The sequence below is a fragment of the Clavelina lepadiformis genome, chromosome 1 (genome assembly GCF_947623445.1).
Source record: "Clavelina lepadiformis chromosome 1, kaClaLepa1.1, whole genome shotgun sequence".
Lineage (NCBI taxonomy): Eukaryota > Metazoa > Chordata > Ascidiacea > Aplousobranchia > Clavelinidae > Clavelina > Clavelina lepadiformis.
In genome coordinates, this window is record NC_135240.1 from 19,771,424 (window position 1) to 19,797,617 (window position 26,194).

Below are 26,194 nucleotides of genomic sequence, written 5' to 3' on the forward strand. Positions count from 1 at the left end.
TAGTTAAACGTAATATGCGTATGCTTGTTATGTACTTTTTCAACGATGGTTAAACTTGTGTATTCATCCACGCCGGGGTAAATCATGATCAGCAAAAAATGCAGAATTCATTGAAGTTGAGATTGCTTGAAAATCCATACGCAGCTTTGCATCCACATAACTATGCTAGTGGCCGTGCATCTGCAGAATCTTCAATGCAGTCTGACTTGGGAAATCCACATTTAAGAAGCGATTTGTTAAAGGATCAAGTCCAATCCAATGTCTGGTTACAGGTGTGTTTTCCTATGATTATTAACGATGATTGTTGTTTGTAAAATGAAACAAAGACATACATTTAAGCATCCGGTTTTAAATGCCCAAAACCTCAATAAATATCCGTATGACACAGATTATGTTTAATGTACTTAAGGAATTCTTCAGTAAAAGTAAATTTCACCGGTCAATATATGAAATATCATTAGCTAATAATGCATCTCCATTGCAAACAAACTAGACATGAACTTTTCTTGGAACCAAGGTTTAGATGTTAATGTAGACACAAACATAATTATAATGCTGGTTTTGATGTAATAATAACATGGCTTTTAGTTTGTTTATTGAAAGCAAAACAGTCCGTTGTTTTCTGGTACGTTGCTGGTTCTGCTTCCAGAACCATTTAGAACTATTTACAAATTCCAAGTATTTTTGTTTCATTTCTGCCTTGTTGTGACTCCTCACTTTGTTGTATCTCATTGGTATGCAAATTAATATCAGTCAGATAATATTTTGTAACTATGTTTTCTCTGTCTACAATTTAAATGCGTTTTTTGCTTTTAAGTTGTCAAATCCCCAATCGATACAACGGCTTAAAATCTAGCGATACCAATACTGCTAGTAACTGATGCCCGACCAGGTCACACCTCATTGCTAGTAAAGTTGAAAGATAATAATTTCGTTGCCAGTTAATCGATTGCTATAAACATGTTGTTACTTCATTAAATCACATGGCAAAGTGGTCTTCAATCAAAAGTCTGCAGCAATATTTGAATTAAACCAATGTATTGGGTTTGGATGCAAAACATATGATAAATGGTTACCATTTTTTCAGTAGCATATGTGTTTATACCCAGTTTATGCTTTTGCAAATGTTTTAGTTTATGTTCTTAGTATGCAAGTATGAGATTACGTTCAACAACATTGGAATATTTGCAATGTTAGGAAAACCTTCCACCGACTTACTATCAAGAGTAAGCAATAAATTAAACAGACAGAACTACTTTCATAAAATGTTGGTAGTTCTGTAAACAAGGAATTTAAGGATTTTACAGGGGCAAGTGCAAAAACAATTTTCCTTGAATCGTAAAAGATTTATCAGTATGTAATATTCCGAATGAAAAACTGTTCAATGTTGTTTAGTGGTTAAGCAATTATTGCCAAAAGTGTTAATAATATTCAAAAATACACAAATGTGGTGCTAATTTGACATACATGGTAGCAATTAAGACATCACAATGTGTAAAACAATGTGCATGACGCTGGTGTTTGGAGCAAAACATGAATAGAATGTTTCCTGTGAGCGACACAAAATAGGTATGGTTAAAAAATACTTAAGTTCATCTTGTGTTATTAATTAAGGAATATCTCACGTTAATTAAGCCTTACTTGATTCAGATTGTTGTGTTTATTCTGAAGAGGGTAGATGCTAAGCAGAGAAATCAAGTATGGTTGACCTTCTACTACTTTCATAATTATTTCAAACCCCAGCCACCAAGCACATCGTTATTTCATAATTTGCGCCACCTCTTTAATAACTGAATTAATTATTACATATTGTTGAAAAAATTTGTTCTTCTTTGCATGCTATACGTACCTCTGACAACTATTGTTTGCTTTGAGGTCAACTTGTTTCAAGACTTGCCCCTGTTAGGCTGTAACAGACGTTCAGAAATTTTTAATTCTGTTAAGACAACAAGGATTAGAATTGTGACTTGACTGGATTCAGCGATTTTTTTTGGGTAATTGTTTCCAAAGGCTTGACTTGAACCATTTTCTGACGAGTTTATAAAAGACTAGGCCTAATTCGAGCCAATATTTGTAAAGACTCAATACTCAATATAATCCCAAAATTGACCTACATTTGTTGAAATCAAGTTTTGGACACATTGCAACTACTTCTGTTAAACTTTGGGCACATCACAACTACTAAAACCTGTTCCATCCGTCAGAGGGAGCGTAACAAAGTGGTTTTGCCATGTACGACAATTTTTTTTTTGGAGCAGCATCTATAAATATGCTTCTGAGGTCCACTTAAACATGGATGCACTAGGAAAATGTTGGAAGTAGAGGATTCCCATTGAATTTGTGGAAAGAAATCTACTTGAAATTTAGATTCTTGTTGCCTGGAACAAGTGATGTTGCATTTCATGTGATTTATGGGTTATTAGGTTATTGTGAAATTAACATTTTAATGTCTAAGTTATGAAGACAGTATGGAAAACATGACACTGATACTCTGATAATGATAAGTCAGCTCAATTTAATACCAGTAAGTTACACAGTCTATATAGCTTTTTGGCATACAGATGTGTTGCTTTCGCTGATATTTTTATACTATATTTATTAATTATATTTGCAGACTATAAATACATTGATTTGCTGTAGAAAGTAACACCAGAAAGTTTCAAGCAGGTCCCAGTTAACTATTGCAGTTGGACTATGTGGAAAATCATATCTTAGTTGTGTTATGTTGAAAATTACATGTTGGTGTAACCAACACAAGAAGATTAAAGATTTTTTTCAAATTAGCTTAGAGGCAAAGTACATTAAAACTGTATGTAAATTATTAACCTTCCTTTCAATAATTAACTTTTCAACGGGTTTATATTACTGTGAAATTCTGAGCTACTAAATAATAATATTACAATGTGCTTGATATTTGGTTGGTAAACATTGCTTTTTAACCTAGTTCTAGGCAGTTACCTTCTGTTGGATGAACTGATAGTAATTTCTAGAATATTAACTGGTTTCATTGATTTTGAAATGGTTGTATTTTTGGCTCTTTAATGTAATTCGGTGTGTTTAGAATGATTTACTACTTCTAAAACTATAAAACTTAACACACCATTTTAAAGTTCCATCCACTCAACCTGTCATCAAGGCTTCATTAAAAATCATATGTTCATTTTGCCAGTTCAAAAAAGGATTTTATTCAGTGGTTAGCATTTATCCAAATTATTTGAATGAGTACTTTTATGCATCCATCAAAATATGGAAATAAACAATAAAGCTCCAAACTGTTGTGAACTGGAATAGATAAAAGATTGCTCATGTTGGTGTTGCATTTCATTTTTAAATTATAAATAAAAGTCACAGTTGTAGCTTGGTTTCCCTGATTCTTTTGGAGAATGTAATTTGATCAATCCATAGTTGTTCAAACTTCCAGTTAAAATAGGGTACGAACTCTTTTTTGTGAGCAGCTATTCAGATTACTACAATTACATGAAACTTAAGGTTTCATGTATTCATTCAAACAAGTATGATATTGTTTTTTTGTGTATTATGTCGATGCACCATTTGTGTGAATGGCTAGCGCAATGTAAGCATAAATCTTTGCTCGGATAAACAGTTTTGGCAGATATTTCGTTGAATACAAGTATTTCTTGCTTTAATACTGAAGTGAAAACTTATTCTAACAGGAAAATGTGCAGCAGGATATTTAAATAACTTTGTGGGCATCTATTAATGAAGAGTACTTAATTAGACATCTTGTAGACTTAGCGATTAGCCCGTAGCTTGCATAAAACTGTTTTTTTTATAATTAATAGTGGTTTTACAAGCACTTGCATAAAGATTTCTCGGTTTACTTGGTTTGTCTCTTGACTTTGGCTTGTATCAGCTTGTTTGACTGACAATCATTAAGCAATATATTGGCATTGACCTAGCTGTTTTATCCAAGCAAATTCAAGCGTAAGTTTCATTGGCAAGGTATGAATAGCCAGCTGCTAGATACTTATCAAGAATTAAGAGCAACAAAAAAGGTTCCAATTTCATTTTCAGTGGAAATCGTATACTTGATTTGTTGATATAAATTGTTGAATAAAGAATAAAAATATTGGGCCCTAATTATGCTATCCACAGGAAATGATTAGTGCTTAATGAAGCATGTGACCTAATTCATTAGTGACGTTTGTTACTAGGTCTCAATAAAAGGTTTTATTTTTTAAGAACCAATAGGAATTATTGCCGCTTAACTGCAAAGGTTGCAATTTGAAGTGCTTTCATACTGAGCTCAATTTGAAGCACTGGTTGAAAACATTTATATCAACAGTTTCCTTTTATAATTCTTAGGCTACACAGAAGTCCATAATGCCAGAAGCAGCAGTTTCAGACAACATTGCTGGCAAGGCACTAGGAGATGTAGTTATAAAAGATCCAAAAGATTGCCGAAATGAAGGTCTTGATACCCAGCGTGCACTCCACGCTCAATATGTTTTACATCTGCTCCAACTACAACGACAGGCTGGTTTTCTTTGCGACATTACAGTTCATGTCCGTGATCGATCATTTAAGGCTCACAAGCCACTTCTGGCTGCTTGCAGTCTTTACTTCAGGTATTTTTATTGCGAAATATATATAAATGATACCACAATAAAGTTTACAATATTTTACTTTTGTTATGTGACGAAATGCCTATTGTTTGCTTAAAAGTTTGCTTTTTGTTCTTGCGCAGAGCGTTGTTTGCTGATGCAGCTTCAAGGGAGTCTACGGCTTTAAATCTCACCTCATTGACTCCAACTGGTTTTGAAATTCTGTTGAATTACATTTATTCAGGTAGCCTTGCTATTACTGACGAAAACAGTAGCGAAGTTTTGTCTGCAGCGACATGTTTACAGGTGGGATATTGCATGTTTGTTGTGCACACTTTGCTATTATACATGTTTTAACAAAATTTTATTTTCTGCTGTGCTAATATTGTTCCTATATTTTTCAGTAAACGCAGCTGTTTTAGTTGCATAACTAAAGTCTCAATTCAATATTGAAACATAAATAATATACAATTTTAATAAGATGCTGATATATACAAAATCTTTGAAATTTGTTTTAGTTTCATTTATTTTCATATTTTGCCAGTGAATTCATTTTTGAAAGGGACGTAATTTTGCATAATTGCAAGTGGTTTTGGCGATATATGCATATTTAAGCAATTCAAATAAATTAATTAATGGCCAAATAAATGTATGTAACATAGATAGTGTTATATTGCATCATAGATGACAAATGTTGTAGAAACCTGCTTAAGTTTCATACGATCATCATTTCGTATGAGCAAAACCACTGTGGCTCCAACAGAAGGACACCCTTTAACGAACGGCTCTATGCTAAAAAATGGATTTCCTTATGCAAGACCAGATGAAAAACATACATCTGCTCAAGAAACAAATGCAAAATCGTTTGTATCTGATCATCCTAAACCTTCAAAACTGGGTTTGCCTCTTCAGGTATTTCTTAAATAATTTCTGTATATATAAATATTTTATTGCGTATTATGTATATTTCTGTACTTTGATTTAGTTACTTTGAATAAATTTGATAATAATGACTATGGTAATGATATTAATAGATATCATTGACTCTAATGATCATATGCAAGAAGGTCGTAGTGCGATATTCTGTCTATTTATAGTGTTAAGAAATAATAACAATATGGAAATTTTATGTGCTATAGCTTGAGGGTAAGTTTCTTGCTTTTCACTTAATAAGCAATGTAGACATTTGCATGATTGTGACATTTATCTGCTACTAAAACGTATGCTTGCTACCTTTCATCTTAAGGACTGTAAAGAAAAGTCTATATTTAATAGTGATCAGTTGGATTGGCTTCTCTGTTATGGTAACACAATCATGAGTTTACTTACAAGCAGGGTGCAGTACACACTACACAGTATACTTAATTTCACTTTAGTTGTTTATATGCAAGAACCGGTTAGTATTACTATTTGCAATATTATAATTTTACTAAATTCAACAATAGCCTAATTGAAATTGATCACCACCAACAATCACATTTCAAGACAATTGGTATATATTGTTGTTATATGTATATACATGGTTTAATATATTTAATAAATCACATATACATACACACGGTATAGATTTGTTTTGATCCATTGGCATGTATGACTTTGCTTCACATTTCTACCAAAAATAACATCAGTTGAGTATGGTAATATGTAATATGGCATATACAGTAAACCTCGTTTATCCAAACAAGGATAAACCGGAATCCATGATATTTCACATGAAACTGATTTTTCCCATGTATTTTTCCCCTTTAATTCGTAAACCTAGCTCTCCATGTCTGACATGGCAATTTGGAAATGGACACGCGAAATAGAAAACTAAATTCCTTTACTTGAATTATTTATTTTGAACGCAATTGAATTTTCGCTACAGTCTTTTTCACGTCTTAAATGTAGTCCTAAATGCATGCTATCTCATGTAAATTGGTTTCACTGCAAGATTCTTTCTTGCAAGATTTTGATTATCTGAATACCTTTGTAAACCGACATGTTTCGATAAAACAAAGTGGTCCCAATAATGGGTGCTGTGCTCATAAAAGTTTGAGTTATTTGAAATACAGGTAGTGCTTAGACATGCCTATTTTATGCTCAGGTACTACTTTCATAAAAAGTTACAACCAAGGAAATTACAATAAGAAAAAGATTTAGATTTAAAAGAATGTGAATTTGTAATTTAGCTTTTGATATTTATGTAAGTAAATTTGAACTGATTCAAAATCTGCTAACCTTATTTGGCTTAATCAAAATACCTGACAAACAAGGAAACTATGAGGAAACAAGGAAGCTACATCACAAAAAATTCTGCAATGCTTGCAAAATAATTCTTATTTCTTGTATAAAAGAATCAAAGCTCTAGTTGACTATCTTTCTGAATTTCTCATGAAGTAAATCTATGACAGAAATTTCTTGTTTCCAATATTTCTGATGGGAAAAATCTAATTTTATTCTGTGTAATCATATTTTACTTTAATAAAGTTTCGAATACAGTTCTTCACAAATTTGTGATGCTTGCAGGACAATCTGCAAATCATTGCCGCTGGTAGCATCAATGAAGCAGAATTTAAAAGTATGATGGTGCATCCTTCTAAAACGTTGTCACTACCACACCATGTGCCAGGTAACTTAGTTCCAGTCCCAAAGTCAATATCTCACATTTATGTACATTTTTTAGTTAATACACCAATGATCATGACTTTTTTGATTCCATTTTGTGTTTCAAAGTTTTGCATTAGCTACATCACTGTATTTTTCACCATATATTGCCATTTTGATGCTTTGCCATGACATACATTTAGCGATAATTATGCTGATGAAAGCCAATGGCTGTGTGGTTAAAAGCGCTCACCTGGTAGTCTTTAGATCCAGGTTCATATTTCGTGTTGTAGAGTTTCAAATAAGCTCATCTTACCACCTCCCAGGGTGAATTAACATGGTTAGGTGAAATGCCAATGGCAAAGGACGGTTAAGATAAAGAAACTGGCACCTACTCTCGTCAGCGCCGTTGGCCCAGGATATTGAAAACCTTAACTTCTTATCCACAATGAATTATAAGGCCACTTTTAATTGCATTGGTTGAAGACTGTGCTGTTGTATTTTTGCAGAACCAAAATTATCCAGACGATTATCAGCGACCCTGGTCACTGATAGCAACCTTCCCAGTGCTTCTCAGTTGCAGTCAGTTTTGCCTGTTTTAATGAACAATAATCCAAGACAACCAACTCCTAAAGAAGTACAGCAACTACTGGCAAAATTACCTGAGACGCCAATAATTTCTGCAAGCCCACTGGGGTATGTTACCCAGTATGGCCTTTCTATTGATTCTGTTTGTCTGAGGAACTTACCAGGATTATTGTGTAAAATGAGAAATGCATTAGATTTTGCATCAAATTGATCAAAATTGAACTTTTTTTTGATTAATAATTTGTTTTCGTATTATATTATCATGTTATATTTTGGCATGAATAAGCTTTTGTTTAAATGAGTTTATTTGCATTATACAGAATGTTTATTTGTTTTATGAATAGATCAAATGCATGCATCAAAACACCAGTAACCACAATATCAGCTACAAATTTTATCACCAAAACATCTGACGCCAACCGAATACAAGTGAGGGTTATTTTGTCATGATTAAGTATGTCATGCTTGCCTGCAAAAAAATAATGGTAATGTGATGATTTTTTTTTAGAATGGGTTAACAAATGGATCGGTTGTTACATGCACAAATGTATATTCTGGCAAGGGCATGTCCACTGTAATTTCGGCTGTGCCTTCTTCAATCACACCCGAACAATATAGTGGGAACACCCCAGCAGCTAATGCTTCTGGTAAGTTTGTTTATCAAAACATACATCTAATGTACGGTAAAATAACTGTTTTTGTTATTTTTGTTAGGTTACAAGAAACCTTTTAACTTCAGTCCAGTTCAGTTACAGGTATGTCCCATAATTTCTTTGCTAATCTTTCAGTTTTACATTTGTATTTTTTTGATGTAAAATGTCTGATGAAATCATCATTGCATTTTTAGAGGAATTTATCTCCAAACGCCTATTCTTCAGATGAGCAGGGCAACAGTGTTGAAATAAGCAGTGATGAGGAGAGCGAGTGCGATACATGGAGTGCGGATAGATCAGTTTTATCATCCACTGATCTGTCTAGCACACCATGTCATGCAGCTGCCCTAATGAAAGCCTATGCACCTGGACTTGTGGTAGTTGACAGCATGCTGATGCCATTGCCATTAAACCTCACAAATAAGGCTAAATGTTCAACTGATGATGAAAAAACAAGTTCACAGAAAAATGTTGTAAAATGTTCAAGTCTTCCTCCGCCAGTAAAACCCCCAAATGTAGCGGTTTCCTTATCTCGAACACATAGTATGGACTGTGGTAAAACACAAATAATAACTTTTGAAAAAGCTGCTTCGGCAATGGAGGCATTATCATTTTCTCCAAGTAACCAGATGGCATCACCATCCTCTGCAACCAGTAAGCCTTAGCTCCTACCATATATCCATATTTGACATGATGAATGTGCAGTGTTGTTTTTTGTTAGTTAATGCATAGAATGAAAGGGAAACGATGATTGTTGCAGATTGATTTGTTTTTGTAAAATTGGTTATTTGGCAACAGTAAAAGGAACACTGGGCTGCTTTTTGAAGTTTGGGTAGTATATTTTTAACAGCTTATTACTTACAATGCACATGATGCAGATTCATATCGTTTAGCTCTGTGCAAGCAAGAGTTGCTGCCCTTGAATGATAATATTTTAATAACACCTTAATTTTATGATTATTAATTTCTATAAACTATGTTTTCCTGTGATAAAAACTACTGTTTTTTGTTAGATACACAGCCTTGATGTGATAATTAAACTCTATATCCATTACATTCGTTACAGGTAAACTCCAAGTAGATAAAAAATGTGAAGATTTGCCAAAATCAACATTTGACTTGAAAGTCACTGATCATGTGGAAAATGTGCCAACTCCAAACCATTCAGGTAAAATGAAAAGGTTAATCGAATAATGGATGGGTAATCTGAGCGCTAGAATATTTGTGAAGTTTGAAGTTTGGCTAAGATCTCATTCTGAACCACTTCAGCTTGTCATATAGAAATCTAGTTAGAATGTCCTTTGTTATGAACAGACAAATATCAAAACTTCATATCTTCAAACATACTTAAAATGTTTTTCAAGTTCTAAGTAACATTCACAAAAGTAACATTTCCAGAAAATAGTATGGAATTTGAAAGGTCCATTTGTAAAGTACCAAAAATTGCTCAAGCCAATTGTCAAAACAGATTCTTTGAAACTATCTAAGGCAAATTTTTTGCAACAATGCAAGTTACTTTCATTTCTGTAGTTTAACAACAATCCATTGATATTGATTTACGTCAGCCATAATTGCTGGTTTCATGGATAAATTTTGAATGATTGGTAGTAACATCATGTTCATTTTTTATGTACAGATGATGCAGATACTGTACCAAATTCTACAATCGTTTCTCGTGCCATTTATAGAAACCTTCTTCCTCCCAAGAACAGCAGCAAAAACACTTCACCTCCATTTGTGACACTCACACCTTGGGCAGGCAGCGATTCTCGAGCAACAATCCACGATAACGAAGACGATGAACAAGTCAAGGTGGAGCAGTGTTCTGAAAATGAACTAGATGAAGATGGTGGCTTTCCGACCGCTCGGCTGTGGTCCAGTGAAAAGAAAGCATTTGATATGTCAACAACTTCCCTTCCATCATCAACATCTCCTGATGCGCTTGAGATATCCGAAGCATCTATCTATTCTGTTGAAGATCAAAACACTAGTAATGACATTGAAGAAATGGTTCTTGATTTATCTGTTCCCCGTCCTGTAACTTCAGATTCTATACTGTCAGGAAATTATAAGACCTCCGACGAAAATACTGACCCAGGAACATCCTCATCCACTCAGAAAAACGATATTGTGTTATTCAAAATTGATGCGGGCACACAAATGGCAGTTGACACACTCTGTAGTCTTAGCCAGCTACCCTCCAAAGCTGCAAATACTTCTTTAAATGGCAGCCTGTTCAATTGTCAAAATGATCTGGTGGAATCGAACAAACAGCCCAATAACCTACTCGAAGCAAATAGGTATGTTCAGTTGTGAATAGCTGATGTAGCATTCCTGAATATTCTGAGACCAGCAATCATGCTGATATCAGTGCAGCAAGCAAGTTTTCCATTAAAGGCAGGTTGAAGTGGAATTATTTTATGAGAAAAAAAAACATAAAGCAGTGGAGGATAGTTGTGGAAAGTAACCCCAGTAACCTTCAATAATAATCGTCAAGCAATTAAACCCGGCTGAAAGTAATTTAAATCAGATTTCGCGGAAAGGTTAAAATGGCATCAATTTTTCATGTTGATGCAAGCTTTCGTAGGCTGCAGTAAAGAGTGGAGTTAAGTTACGAAAAAGCATTTGTTGCCACCATGTCAAGAAAATATAGACATGCATGTTTGAAATTCATATAACAATGCGTCATGTCGCAACATCAAAACGCTTGCTAGCTTTGCAGCTAAGCATCATGCTGCTTTTATTTAGCGTACAGGTTAACAGACTATAATCTAGACTGTATAGCAGTTGCTAGATTTTCGAGTTTTATGGAATTTCATATGCTATTTGGCACTGGCATTAGCTTTCCCAATAGTTTGTGTCAGCCATTTCTTAATCTACATCTATACAGTATTTTCTATTGATAAAAATATAGCCAATAACCTAATGTTCCACAGAAATATTTTTAACTCCTTATCATGTAATATATTTTTGCATGAAAGCAACAGGAGAACTGCGGCAGCAACATCAGCAGCAGATTTTTCTCCGGAAAACGTAAGTAGCGAGGGTTACCTGACGTCCCAGCCCTTTTCGCGAAAGCCCCGCCGGACGATGGGTGGTCAAACTTGCATGTGGCCAGGATGCGGCAGGCTTTTTCGTCATCGGAACATCTATGAAGAGCACAAGAGGTTGCATGAGATTGGAATACCAGGTCAGTGCTAAACGTTTATACGGTAATGTATAGTGAATTATACTTACAATCTATAGATAAAATACACAAATAAAACGTTTGTAACATATAACAAGTCTGCGTTTGTTTGTGTTAAAATTGTATATTAAACTAATCAATTTTTTGCAACATATAAACCAGCTAACTTTTGTAAAAATGGATCTTAGAAAGTAGGATAATTTTACGAGCGGAGAACTGCTTTACATAACAGTGAACAACAAGTCTGCGGTTATCCTCAGTTTACTTTTGAGTATCTTGTCTCACCGCATACGGTTTATGTGGAGAGCCGAGCGCGTATTAGCTGGTACCAAATTTACTGGGTTCCATATCTGGCTCTAGTCTACAAGAACCACTAAGTGTACATGGACATGTCCTTGTCTCTATTTACAAACATTTAAATATTTCGACGCATCGAAGGAGCAAAGACCATCGGAAAGCCATACAAACAATACCGTACTGGCCGGTTTTCCCGATAACAGTATCTTTTTACGCTTGTTAGATGCAGTGTTCGTTACCAATTAAGTAACTAACAATTAAAAACTACACAAAAAAATGTCATCAAGCAATGCCCATACTACCTCCTAAGAAATTGGGAGCCGAGTATGGCCTGCTGCATTAGAATATCATCAGCTTCATACAACTTAAAATAATAGCTCAATTTTGCGACGCAGGTCAGTTTAAATCAAGTTAAGTTAAAGCAAGCAACAAACTGTGGTGTTTTAACCTTTACATCATTTAATAAAAAGAATTTTGAGTTATTTCTAAACTTACAATCGTTAAACTTTATCGTTTAAAGCAATTGGTTTTGACATCATTATTATTACCTTAGTAACTGCTAGTTGCTGCAAGTGCGAAATACAACATCAGAAATTTTACTTCGATGAAAATCTGGATAAAACAGTGAAATGAACTCTTTAAACAAGACGTTGCTTTTATGTTTTCCCAGCGCCTGAGGGTGAAACTTCAAATCAGTGTTTCCCTTTTTTCATTAGCACCCACTTAGCTGTCAAAAAAAAGCATTTGTGCCCTCAGAATAATGAAACTACACGTGGTGCAAATAATTCATTTATAATCAATGAACAGTCCTATGTTCTCAACATGTCTATACAAAGTTAGAAAATATAGAAATTATGTACAGGCCGTTAACTAATTGTAACTAATGTTACTTTTAAACTCAAGAAAAACCTCATGGTGAAAATGTGCATGTGTGCAACATGTCCATTTGAATGATGCACACTAGCCATAACTCTCTTACATGATATGAAAAAAAATATCTATGGCTACACAATCTTCTTAGCCATGTCAATTCAATCCATTCAACTCAAACGACCACAAATTTACGGATAACATGTTTGTACAGTAAGTTGACCTAATAAAATTGCTTCTCTAACCCACCTTATGGACTTGACCTAATGACCCGCATGGGCCCGTAAGAACCAATGGGCTAAAATTCTCAAAACACTAACGAAAAAAACAGCTATTATTATCTACCAAGCAATTAGTTGTTTGCTTTTTTAGTCAAGTTTTATCCATAAGTTTGTTAGTCTTACTTATTGAAAACTCGCATCGACACACTAAAAACGTTATAACTCTGCATCTGTTACCAGTTGCCAGTTGTTACCAATCGAAGCTTGCACAAAAGCTACAGTAACCGGGGCTCGAGCGATAAGGAATCATCTCCAAGGTTAAGTCGTGCAAAGACTTTCCTCAGTCGAGTATCATCATACCATGCCATACCGTTCATTTTAGGAAACACTGCTGTAAATGCTTAGGTATACTTAGCGGCCGCTAGACGTCCGTCTTAGTTAAATTTTATCACCACACCTACGCTTGGCCCGAAGCCAAACATGTAAGCTTTTAAGAATGTACACAAATCCGTTGTTGACGGGTGGTCATTCATTTCTTATGTAGTCCTGCTTTTTAATCGCTCAATTTTGTGCAGTTTAGTTGATGCAACATAAATGAAGTTGTTGTTTAGAACTGCACAAAACTACTAGATTTATATACTGTATAATAAAAGCCACTATTTGCCAAAATTTCTAATTTTTGTAGCAATTAACTTTCCGAAAACATTGCTGCGCTTTGCCGGCAGTTGCCTAAGGGAAGATTATTTTTATCTGTAGATAGAAGTTAAAGAATTGGGTTAATGCTGAAAACAAAGTTACGCTCAAATCCGACAACAACCGTTTGCTCATTTTATTTCGGGAAATGTTTTATTCCAGAAATACTAATAAAAGTACGCACGAAACTAAAGTGTCTTGTAATCGTGGCATTAAATACTACTAAAAGTATGGTTCATTGTGGATTGATCGTGAAAGTTTACTTTTTTGTAATGTAAGTTGTAGCCACGTATTACGCCTGTGGCTTTTATCTACTTTTTTACATAGTCGCTGCTGAATAAGATTAACCGTTCATGAACTTTCTTGTTATGTAATTTTCAAGTAAAACTACTTTCATATAAGATACACTTAATAATAACTAACTTGCGATACGAAGCTTTTATGGAATTGTGCTACGAAAAGGAGAAAATTCTTTGAAATAGTTTTATTTTATGGGTTTGCAAATTGTGCCGAAAGATCAAGCTAAAATTTTGTATCCGCTTATGTCTGATGATTGTCAAACAAAAGTCGCCAATATAAGAATTGTTGCTGCCCTCCGCCATTTTATAGGACATTATTCACATAAACGTTATAACTAATATGGCGCGTAACGTTTTATACCGTACAATCTAAATCGACTAACAGTAATGAAGTTTAGGTCTTTGCGTCAAATTAACTTAAACCGATACTGAAACAGAAGATTTGAAATAAGCTATTAACGCTTCAGATCAAGCTTTCCATGGCCATAGACAGAGAAAATTTTAATCATTTTCAGGAGCTTAACTTGGTTCGGAAAGGTTTCCGCTTTGCAACCCACAAAATGTTGTGGTAGTGTGCCTTTTTATGCGGATGAATTGTGAATGTAAGAACATCGTATAGTATAAACCTGTTTCCAAAAGTTTTCATCCATAGTAGAATAGATAAGCGGAGTGTTTACAGAAATACTGATTCGGTGTTGTTAAATGGCGGCCGGTAAAAAGATAGACGACTATTATTTCAGTGGTTCCTAAACTGAGGGTCACGGTTCCTTGCTGGATGGCCATGAAGCAAAAATTTAGGGGTCCATGCGCTGAAATTATATACAGATATAATCTACTTTTTATTAGGTGGAATTAATTAAATTAGATATTTCGCCGGATTTTTTTTCAATATGGACCAAAGTAAATGTAGAAGAATTACAGACAGTCACTATTGTCACGGGATGTGGATTGGCGAATAGGAGGCCATGCATAAGAATCACATACGAAGTGGCCTATTTTCAAAAAAAGATTGTTGATTTCCGAATAAAATTTGAGACCACATCGCTTTATTAGCTGAAGTGTACTTAGCAAGAAATGTTTACGCGATATAAATGTTTACGCGTTTACACCTTGTGTGTAGAACCATTCTTCTGACGCTTCTAATGTTTCCAACAAGTTTCGACTATTTCAACTGGCTTGTAGTCTGATCATAACACAAAGCAAGGTCAACTTAGTTTTTGTAAAATAAAAAACAGAATATAGTTTGGCACTCAGAAGGTTAACTTTATATTTCTCGACACGACCTTTCGGAAGCGTAAGCTTGCTTCTTCAGGTGTACTCGGAAATGTACATCTAAAGAGGCAAGCTTATGCTTGCGAAAGCTCATGTCGAGAAATATAAAATTAACCTTCAGAGTGCCAAACTATGTTCTGTTTTTTTATTTTACTTTAAAATTTGGTTAACACGGTTCAGACAACATCAACTTAGTTTATGTAATAATAGATAATTATATCTGATACTATGCTTGTCCTATAATTAGATTTTAGACTTACAAAATCTGAAAAGGTTTTAATGCACGAGTTTTATAAATATAAAGCATACTTTTCTTCCTTACTGAAGCGAAATGTTCTGGTGATGCTTGGGGTAGTTTTTGTTATAAATTTCCTGTTCACTGATTAGTGATAAGGTTATATTTGAAGATAATTGGAATATTTAAACCAACTTCTAAACCCTACCATATTTAATAACATGAATTGGAAAAAATATTTTTTAATTATTTCGACAGTGAATTACGTGTAAGTCTGCGTCTTAATCAGGCGCTTGGTGTCATAAGAAAGTATAACCCACTTGACTTCCATGTCGTAATTAGCGTATAGAAACAACGATATACATGAATTGGATTAAACACGTAGTTGAACAACAACTTGGACTGTAACATATCATATTTTTCCTGACCGTATAAAAATGCAGAAGCGTATAAATCATATGGCTTACCGGGGACGTTTAAACCTGTGGTAATGACAATGACGGTAATAGACATAGGCGGAAATGGAAAATGGTAACCACGACAATGCCGGTAACCAGTGTTTCCGTTTATACTGTAGCTTGAGAGTTTTAATTAGTTTGGGCATTAGTACTGCATTGAATAAAATTGAGTTACGGTGTCTGTTTCGGTTAAATGAAAGTTAGATTACTCCGCATTAATTGAGATCGGCATCCATGTTGAAAAGAGCTGTTGTTACAACAGAGATGGAAGCACTGGTGATTGGCGTTGTCTATTACTGCCATCTTCTAGCGCACCAACTCAGTTTTTTATCAAACAATTATTGCAGGGACTAATAACCTGAAATCAATCAGGAACCCGACACGCATTAAGGTTATTAAAGAATATCTAATGTTCTATGTTGCAAGGTGTCACCATAATTGTTTAGGTATAGCCGGCTATTAACATTTTTCTTGTATGCGCAAGGCGGAGTTTAATGTCACAAAACTACAAATCTCAGCAAGATCAACAGTTAACTACACGGTCGCTTCGGGCTTTGTTTCAGCTTGTAAATTTTTGTGTCAAGTTTGTAATCTGTAGGGTAACACAAATTTCACTACATTCAGTGAAAGCACTAAATAAAATCAAAAACATACTGCTGGTAAATACAACTTCTATGATATTTTTTTGCTTCTGGAAAAATCTTTTACAATAAACTGTTACTAGTGCTAAAATTATTTATTTAAAATTATTCGGTTCGGAAACACTGACATGCCTAATAAGTTCGTTTTATAGGCTACTGTGAATCTTTGGATCAGCTCCTGTTATCAGTAGTAGCTTGTCACGATGCTGACTATCTTTGAAACATACTTATCACATTTCAAAGTTATATTTAAGCGTTTGAAATGACCATTTTGGATTTATGGAGAATTTTCACACTCCACTCAATTTTCCCACACTCTGCAATTTGGCACCAAATTAAATTTACCCACAAGCATGCGAAATGCTTATGGTTTACACTGTAAGCTGATAAAGCTGCTTATAAACCACTTTGTTTTTACCGCAGTAGCCACAGCCATTTTGTTCCGTTATTATAGTGGACACAACGGTTGCTTACCGCAGGCAAAGGCTTTTATATAACTTTTTTTTGAAATAAAGTTTTGCAATGCAAAAGCGTATAACATTGTAGACGTTGAGAAGAGGAAAGTCAGTTGTTTAAAGTAAGATGTATTACCATCACAAAGGGTATACAGAATTGTAATTTGCATGACATCTTTCAACGGTTACCCGAAGTAAATGCGCTGTTTACATCCTTTCTTTATGCCCTAATGCAGCAATTTGAATGGAAGTGATGTGTTAGGCTGGAAAACTCAGGCGACTTTACCAAGCAACAAGTTTTTTAGTATAAAGTCTTGGGTATACCTATGGATAGCAAAACCAACCCACCAGTTTTATGCGTGATTGGCAATGTGAAAGATTTTACAAAATTATGTATCCAGGAAAACAACACTTCTAACAGCATTTGTTAACAGATTTTAAAATGGCATACATTATTCACTAAATACAGTATCAAGGGTTATATTACTTATTTCATTTTCACCTATTTTAGACTTTGTTAGTTTAAGATTGTTCAGAAATGAGCGTGTTTCTGCTTCTGATGGAAAAAATGTAAAGTTAAATGTTTTGTTTCTCAAGACTACACAGTGTTCAGGTTAGGAACCATGTTGAGCACGTTACATATTATATCACTGGAAAAATTGTACCTTCAAGGCTATTTTTCTGAGTTTCTTGTTAACCTAACTCAAATGCTATGACATAGTTACCTAAAATCTAACTTAAATCTTCCATGTAATCCTGATCTACCTTAAAATAGACCGTAAATAGCTTAAATCTACTTTTTACATATCCATTTTTCTAACCTAACCGCCTATCTTCAACAACGGTCTACCTGACCTACTTACGGTAAAATAGTCACTCTCAACCGTTTAGCAGGCTGAACCATTGGACCACTCAACTAAACTTTAGCTGGTTGACCGATGCGTTGTTTATTTCTCAGTGTGCTGAAATCTTAATCTACTCAGGCTATACTTATCTTCTTCTCACCTAGTTGCGTTGGTTGGTAACATTACGAAAAGTCATGCTGTTGTAAACATGGTGACAATCTGAAAACAGAAGCTATCCCAGCGGAAATTAAAAAGTAGCTCTAGCGAAGGCTACGTAGTCACATTAAAACCACAAACGCAATTCTGCAAATCAACAAAAAATTCTGTCTAGTCCATTCGCATTACCAAACATAAATGCTTCCTGCGGTTACAGGTCTGCGGGAAAAACAAATTGGCTTTTGAGCAGTAAGGATTACACTTGAAAGCAAAGGTCTCTAAATTGGTCTCTGATTTACATACAAGTTACATCTAACTGCTCATGGAGCGTTAATATAATTATTAAGCTGCTTGTTGACGGAAATTTCACAGTGATTAATCAACATACAAGTTGCACAGTTCATGCTTAATCGCACGTAGGAGATTATTCTTCGTAGTTATTTGAGACTTTTTTACTCGTGCAAAAAAACGGCCAATATTTGTAGCTAGGAAAAAAAATCTTAGGCTAGGTTTACTCTACGATATGACAACATTCATCTATTGTTTCGACAAAGGAATTCTTCGTTTAATTCTTGGAGTACTATCCAACTGGGTAACTTAAAGGCGTTGTTGTTACGCCGCGTGGGACCAAGATCGGGACACCAGCACGTGCTCGTGTATTACTGCGTTTGTTGTTACTATTATTGTAACTACAGACGTTTTTATCCTCATCGGAACACTATGAATGCAAGGAAGGCACAGAATCGTGAAATTACCAGTAGTTAAAACAGACTACACAATATAATGAAATTACCACTGGTTTGAACAGGGACCGGGTCGCTAGTATGTCCTCTTGCCGGTTTCACTTTTTTCTAAGTCATTAAAAGCTAGTTGTTATCTAGAGTTATAGACTATATTTTAGTTGCTCTTGACTGAAAAGGTGTAACCGTCTCAATAGCGCTTGAAGATAACTCCTGAATTGGTCGCTTGTTTTATTGCCGAGTGATTTCAAAAGTAAAGAAAAAACGAAATACCATCAAATCCAGCGGGTCGTCTGAGGTTATCGTAAATCAAATGCGGCCCCCTTACTCTGTCTGGGTGCTAAGTACTACAACTTCAAATGCGAATATCTAGTGCACGTACAATCGACTGCCGGTTTTTGCGATTAGACATATGTTGCCAGCAAATCTCGTGTTTCTGGGGTATTATTTACAAATAGTATGCTGGTGCGATCCCACACAGCTTTCCTGGTCAAAATGGCGACGTATTGCGATGACGTAACGGTTTTAATACTTCTATTACCACTCAGTCACTCACTGAATGCTGCTGAGCTGTACGGTAGAGGCTTCTGCTGGTGTTTGCCTGCACTGTTTACCGCTTTGTTATACGTTGAAAGACCAACTGATAACATACATCCTTACTATTTTCTGTATCATCGCATCACCTGGTAAACTTGCGAAATGGTATATTAATTATTGAACAAAGCAGCCTAAGACATTGTAAAAGAGAATAGCTTTGTAGAAACTACATTTGATTCAAGTCCTAACTCCCAACGTAAAATTTTAATAAAGCATCACAATTGGAAATGATCAAACATACTGATCGTTGACATCAAAGCTTGAATACCTGGCCTGCATACCAAAGTTTGCAGCGCAAGATATTAATGTTTTTTGCGGTTATAGTTCTGAAGCGGGAAAAATAAATTGGTTTTTGATTTACATTTTACAAGGAAGTTCTACGATAAAAAGCAAAGGTTAGGCATAAATAGACCAGTAATTTGCATGCAAGCCCTGAAGTTGATAAGAGCTTGTTGACAAGAAGTTCTCTTTCATTAATTAACATACAGGATGCACAGTTAATAGCTTTTATGAAACTTGCTTTATCATAGCACATTAAAACGGTTTGGCAGCCTTGCATGTATTAGTATTATACTAACAATTAATTACAATTTAACAATTATAACCTGACATGACGAAGCGGTCGTATGAACAAACAAACGTTAAGCTTTGGTGGAGGCGCTACTGGGCTATTGATTTTTTGAAAGGTTCACGTGGTTCTGCTTTTATCAATTTGAGACAGATATTTTGTATCACTCATCAGTAAGCCATGCACGTTAAATTATTCGCCTCCTATGATAAACATAATTCCTCTGTCGTACAAATTTATATTGCATAAATGTGTTTGTGTCCACGGTCGATAAATTTATTCAAGACGTTCCAGTGAATCTAACATCTTTACAAAATGTGAAAATTGATTGAGAGTAAGCAATACGTAATAAATCTTTGCCAACCTCCACTCAAATTGCAATGCGCGCTTATAGCTATCATGGTAAGGAATCGTTAAAAAATACAAGCTCCAGAAATAGAGGGTAAAAGTATAAGAACCTAAGGAAAGGTTAAACATAGGACTTGCGAAAGGAACCGTAGATAAAAAGGTGCACCTTATGTCATGTATTTTACGAAGTGACTATTTCAATGTATGTAACTCATGCAGCCTGTTGTTAAAGATAGGTGTTTCGGTTAGAAGAATGGGTATGCGAAAAGTTGATCTTAGCTATGTGAGAAGTTTTATTGAAGTTAGATTTGGGTTAGGTTCAGGTTACTATGTTATAAGATTTAAGCTAGATTAACAAGCAACTGAGAAAATAGCTTCGAACGAACGATTTTTTACGGTGAAATATTGGCAGCCTATATTTTATTGCCAGGAAACACTCTATGGGCTTATTGCATGCCCCAACGGCACTAAAAAATATCTGATTGATATTCTTTCTAAGCAAAATACAAATTTTACCTTTATGACGTTTTTTGCTTTTCCAAGCTCACCTTGCATTGCTCAGCTCTATGGTTCCAGTTTTTTGTCATGAAGATCCATCCCTCAAACATTGCGGTTAGAAAACAAAATGGCGTAGGTTTGGTGGCATGGTATGAAAACAGGAAACGCGCAGCTTTGATCTGGTGCGGTAATGTCTTCACACTTTCGGTGTTTGCTGACCCAAGGACACGGTGTATTATCTGTTTATTAGCCAGATTACAGTCTTTTAATTCAATGGACTTAAAACTTTTTCGTACTTAGTGTCCCATGCAACAGCTAATTTCAAGTGAAAGAAACAAGTCAATAACGTCTGCCCAAATAAAATCAATGTACAGTAGTTAAATATCCCTCGCATATCTCTTTCTATCATGTGTTTAAAAGTGCACACATTTTTCATAGTTTTCTGACCTTGCCACTTCTGGAAACTTTTTTATGACAAGGTTCGCTCGTCATAATGCTGAGTGGCAAAATAATTTAATTGTTTGACTGGGATTGAAAAACGAGAAACGTTTTTTTTTGTTGATTGCTTATGAAGTTCTATTTTTACTAATAAGAATGGCACCGCATTGCGATTTATAACGGTTTTATCATGTTCTATTGAAGCCGACAGGTACGGTTATTTGATTGATACTGACTGAGGAGTTGGTAAATTACAAAAACAACTACTTAGACGCACTTTCATTGTACCTATCAATATACAAATTGGAATATGAATACATAGCCTAGTTAGCTGACCATTACTTGACTGCTTCCGTTTTCGTAGTTAGTTGTTTAGGCAGACAGAAGCTGCCAAAGTAGTCAAGAATAACGTAACCAGTGCAACTACCGGATAGTCCATAAAAAGTAAAAGCTGGCTAACTTACAGGTATAACCGACTGAATCAAAAGAAATAATTCCTGCCCAGCCCACTGAATGAACGTATGTACAAAACCTTACCGATAAAACTGTATTTTTATGCAAATTTTAAAGACTTTAACAACCAATACTTTTATCCAGTTGCCTCATTATGGTTTGTAATATCGGTTTATCTTGTGCATGAACCTGTATTATGCTGTGTTACCGACAGAAGAGTTCTCAGCCATTAACCGAAAATCTGTTCGTACAAAAAATGGTTAGGGCGAAATTATTGAAAATTAATTAATCCATCGTCACAAGAAAGTGTTCTGCTCTGTTGATCATTTTAATGCTTCAATATTTTATATTCACGATAAACTTTGGGGTCCAGCATGACATGCTTTACTAATCGAGTACAGTCAGTCTTAAGAATTAATAGTTAGTTTTGCCTGCAATTAACATTGTGATTTGAAAATGAGTTAATATAACAGTCAACGGCTCAGTTCTCAGTCTTACTGCTACCCTAGATCCCAGTTTGCTAACACTGAAGGCAAGGCCTTTAATTCTTTTCCGAATCTTTCTGTTGTTTGTACTACCGTTTGATTCCCAGTTTCGGAAGTGTTTGTTCCTTTGTGACGTCAATCGGTGTGCGAATGTGCGTTGTTGTTTGAGTTTCGGTGAGGCGGGAACATTTTATAAAAGCTAGGGTTAAATATAGCGCACAGTGTGGTCCCAAGTCCCAACAACCTCGGGGCCGATGAGCTTTCTTAATCCATTTTAATATTCTCCTTATGAAAGTTCTTCATACGTTTCGTGAGATATATCGAAATCTTGTTTACGCTTATCTTTCTCGAGGGAACTTTACCTACCTGCCTTTCAATGTTTATTCTGTTTTTTTTTCACTTTGAACACTTGAGGCACATAAGTCTTCGTCACTTGCTGTCTGGCTAGCTGGCTGCTTGACACGGACTGGCAACTCAATACTGCAGAACGAGAGACTTGACAAAAAAATCCTCGAACACTGCGCGCACTTACTGTTTTTTTGCCGCCTCATTTGCATGCTAGTTTTGAACCTACAGTACTTGTTTGTTATCTCAGGTTACAGCGTTTTACAAAAGAATTTCTGTGTGTACTGTACGGTTCAAAATAAGTCTATTTCTAATGCGCTCTGACGTACAATTTTTTTTGCAGTGTCTCAGCTACGAAAATGTTATATGGGAGCGCGCGTAAAGAAAACGGTTCGTGAACAACTGGAAGAACTGAGGACCAACGATAACCCAAGTGAAGGGGGAACTGAATCGTCTGGTGGAAAGTACCTTCGGGTCAGAAAAAGGAAGCCCGATAATAACGAAGGTACATGTTACGTCATAGAGCCTTTCAGGCAAACAAGAAATGAATAACTTGCCATGGTTTACTCTGCTGCTTGCATCATAGCGTGTTTGAAAGCTTTGCTCTAAAAGCATGAAACTTTGAAAATTTGCTGGGGCGTTGGTTAGTCTCTCACTTCAGTTTAGACTATGGTCGGCAGTGACTGGTTTACTGGAAGTTAATGCTAGTCAAGATAATGCATGCCGTACACTATTTTTAACTGCACATTTTTCAAAAAAAGTTATAATTTTAAACAGCGTTGACATTTTTGGACACCAACGTAGAGAATATTTCAAAAATAAATTTAAGAATAGTTACAATTTACTTCTGTCTCTAAGCTTTTTGTTCTTCACCATATTTTTACACTATGACCTAAAAACGATTTGAAAACCTCCGCCTTGAACGCTTCATAAACATAGCTTCAAGGTTTTTAAGCCTTTATTTTAGTTTTGTGTGAATTACGTAGTGGTTATTGTATTGTGGAACTAGTCTACTCGCTCAAAGTAATAAAGGCAGGTAACGAATGATTCGATTGTAAATTATTAACTAGCTCAGTTCGAAGAACTAACCCTTCACGTGAAGCTGTGTCAATATCGTTAAATGCCAATGAGGTACCAAATTCCATTGACACGTTCTCTACGTTTTTCAGCGAAAACGTCGAAATGACAGTTTTTGATTCTATCACTGACGCTGTGTTTGTTAGTACATTTAGTTTATTCCTTTTGTGTTTTAGGGCGCAAACCTTGCCATGTTGTTATGTTAACTTGAGTTATTTTTTTTGGTAGAACCCCTTCGAAAGCGAGTGAATGTAAAAGACAGGGTTGCTCCGATTCAGGTTTTCACGCAGCCTTCATCGACCACGTCTCATACCAGCGATGCGTATCTCTATCAACAACCTATTTGTCCGCCTGTTCCTGTTTATCAGACAACGCCACGAGCGTTGTTTCCACCACGTTGGCCTCCAGCTGCAATTGGCCCCATATCGCCTGGCTCTAGGCTTATGAGGGTTGTGGGTCCGGACGGTATTATGAGAGTGGTACCATCTACTGCTGCACTCCCGGACGTGATCTCACAAAGAGGCGTAGTCGTTTCAAATCAGCAAAGCGCAAGGAAAAGCAATGTGTCCCCACGCCATGGTGTACCTACAACTGCTGTATCTGCTGCCCAACCGATCACTACTTTTCCGTTTGCCCCAGTTAATCCAGTCGAAGCCACCTTGGCTCAGCTTGGCATACGCACGCCAATACGTCGAAACACTGCCGACCCGGGTGGATTTTCGACCAACATACCAATGTCAAATCTTTCCACTGACATGAGGCGGCATTTAGCGATAAGAGAAACAGGGCCACTGTCTGAATCCCTCGCAGTGCGCAATGCCACCTGCATTCCGATACCGACATCCGCTTTGATTGCTTCGCCTGGCAGGACATCGATGGCACCTGCAAATGTTTCGGGGACCAAAAACCAGCCTGCCGCCGTATATCTATCACGGGAAATGCTTTCCAAATCTGGAGACACTGCTTTGCCAGTACAACCCGTTGGTTTGCCTCCGGCCCGTCCCAACAATAATAATCTTCCTGGCTGAAGGTGCAAAGTGTAGCTAAAATTTAGCGCTAATGCTTAAAAACTCTTGTACATTTATTGCTGTTGATTACAATAACAATCCATCCAAGTGACTAATTAGTTATGTGTAGTTAGTTATACTCGCCAAGTGCCAAACATGAGCAGTACATAAATGCACTTCATTTTTCTAGTAAGGCGTCACGAATAGTTGTAACGCTTCGCAAACAAGCAACAAGTGACTTAATAATTTATGCCATGGAACGCGTTGGCGTGAGTTGGGCATAAAACTGTTGGTAATATAGCTTAGGCATTACAAGTTTGTCCAAGGTTTTCAAGATGTTTGAGCAATGTGGTCATATAGCGTACATTCGCTGATGAAATTTATGCTTTTTTGTGGTAAGATTGTGTAAGATGCATGAAATTTAATAGCTACGTTTGGAGGATGCGTAATATATATTGTGCTTAACGCAGTTGGTTTAATTGGACGCTTGCGTCAAAGAACTAACAAGAATTCGTAATAACTGTTGAACGTTAATTAATTGGTGTGTGTATATTTTGCTGTATTTATATGATAAATTAAGACATAAATTGCTTGACTCGCATTAAGTGTGTTTTTTCTTATTGCTTAACATTTTTAGATGTTTATAGCTGACCTGCAAACATGCATGTTTATAGCTTATCAGGTTTATATCGAGTTCGCATTTTGTTTTTGTGACAATAAGCCACGTTTCGGTCAAAAGCTTTTACGTGTAAGTGACTTTTCAAGTGTTAGTTTCAACTTTCTCAGTTTTATAGCTGTGTAACATGCAGGGCACTTTTGTTTCCTCTGCAACACGTCAAAACGCTCTGTCGAGTTAAATTGTATCGCTGTTCCATTGGTCTCCATTGTCTAATACCTCACACATTTTGAAATTTTGTGAGTTTTTTGGTTAAATTTTTTCGTAGTATTGTTAATGTGATTTGTACTTCCTGAGTAAACGATCAGGCTTTTTGCTGAACCCTGAATATGTTCGGTAAACAGATGTTTCTCCGTCATTTTTGCTTGGGTCGCTTGTCAGCATCTGCTGGTAAGCCGGTTTTGTATGTTAGACTTGTGAGGCGATTTATCTTAACCGTGTAGACTTTACCGCGTCCAAATTTGAATACCTTATTATGTTTCTTGTAATTTGTAAAAACTGAAGTTCATATTACTTTTAAAACAACATGATAAAGTGAACGACTTGCGGTACCAATTTTTTTGTTTGTTTGTAGTCATTTATGCCGTGTATTTGTTATATTGTGTTACATATGTCATTGCTGGCAGAGGGAGTGGTGGTGGTACGATTCTATTACCTCGTTTTCTGCAACCCATTTTTTTTGCTTTAAACGCTTTTATATCGCATTTATTTTAATTATGTATTTAACCAATGGCTTTACCATGCATATAGTGTTGGTTATTATTATACGATAGTTGTACAGTAGGTTAGTAAGGCATTACAAAGCTATTTAGCAGTTAGAATAATCGTGAAGTACCCGTGCAATAATATGTTTTCTATTCTGTTTTTTTTTTGCCTTCAATGCGCGTTGTAGAAAATGAATATTTCACCATAGAAGTAGGGCATGCAGCCCATTAATGATG

General features: G+C 35.7%; 1 protein-coding gene and 1 long non-coding RNA gene across 4 annotated transcripts; one reads left to right on the forward strand and one right to left on the reverse strand.

Moving 5' to 3' along the window:
* On the forward strand, positions 1 to 25,996 carry LOC143444226 (uncharacterized). Of its 3 annotated transcripts, none has more exons than XM_076943391.1 (15): positions 1 to 272; positions 4,327 to 4,589; positions 4,709 to 4,871; positions 5,250 to 5,477; positions 7,074 to 7,176; positions 7,661 to 7,847; positions 8,084 to 8,168; positions 8,248 to 8,386; positions 8,454 to 8,494; positions 8,587 to 9,046; positions 9,459 to 9,560; positions 10,029 to 10,692; positions 11,374 to 11,582; positions 22,837 to 22,998; positions 23,799 to 25,996. In XM_076943391.1, the coding sequence occupies exons 1-15, from the start codon at positions 99 to 101 to the stop codon at positions 24,596 to 24,598; spliced, it is 3,780 nt and encodes a 1,259-aa protein (XP_076799506.1). In that variant the 5' UTR covers positions 1 to 98; the 3' UTR covers positions 24,599 to 25,996. The 3 variants fall into 3 exon arrangements, with proteins under 3 accessions (XP_076799506.1, XP_076799513.1, XP_076799522.1); XM_076943398.1 differs by having other exon boundaries at positions 11,380 to 11,582; XM_076943407.1 differs by lacking the exons at positions 1 to 272; positions 4,327 to 4,589 and having other exon boundaries at positions 4,730 to 4,871; positions 5,266 to 5,477.
* LOC143444246 (uncharacterized) lies at positions 11,409 to 21,086 on the reverse strand. The gene is made up of 4 exons (XR_013113695.1): positions 20,791 to 21,086; positions 15,069 to 15,142; positions 12,425 to 12,603; positions 11,409 to 11,541 (listed from the first exon to the last, which is right to left on the reverse strand). It is a non-coding gene; the product is annotated as an uncharacterized LOC143444246 (long non-coding RNA).
* Positions 25,997 to 26,194: the final 198 nt, after the last annotated feature.

What these genes read in the sequence shown, in the direction of transcription:
- LOC143444226 (XM_076943391.1), top strand. Translation starts at nt 99, where the DNA reads ATGCAGAATTCATTGAAGTTGAGATTGCTTGAAAATCCATACGCAGCT. An exon ending in TCAGTCCAGTTCAGTTACAG is followed by an intron (nt 8,495 to 8,586) that starts GTATGTCCCATA and finishes TTGCATTTTTAG; the next exon opens with AGGAATTTATCTCCAAACGC. An exon ending in ATCACCATCCTCTGCAACCA is followed by an intron (nt 9,047 to 9,458) that starts GTAAGCCTTAGC and finishes CATTCGTTACAG; the next exon opens with GTAAACTCCAAGTAGATAAA.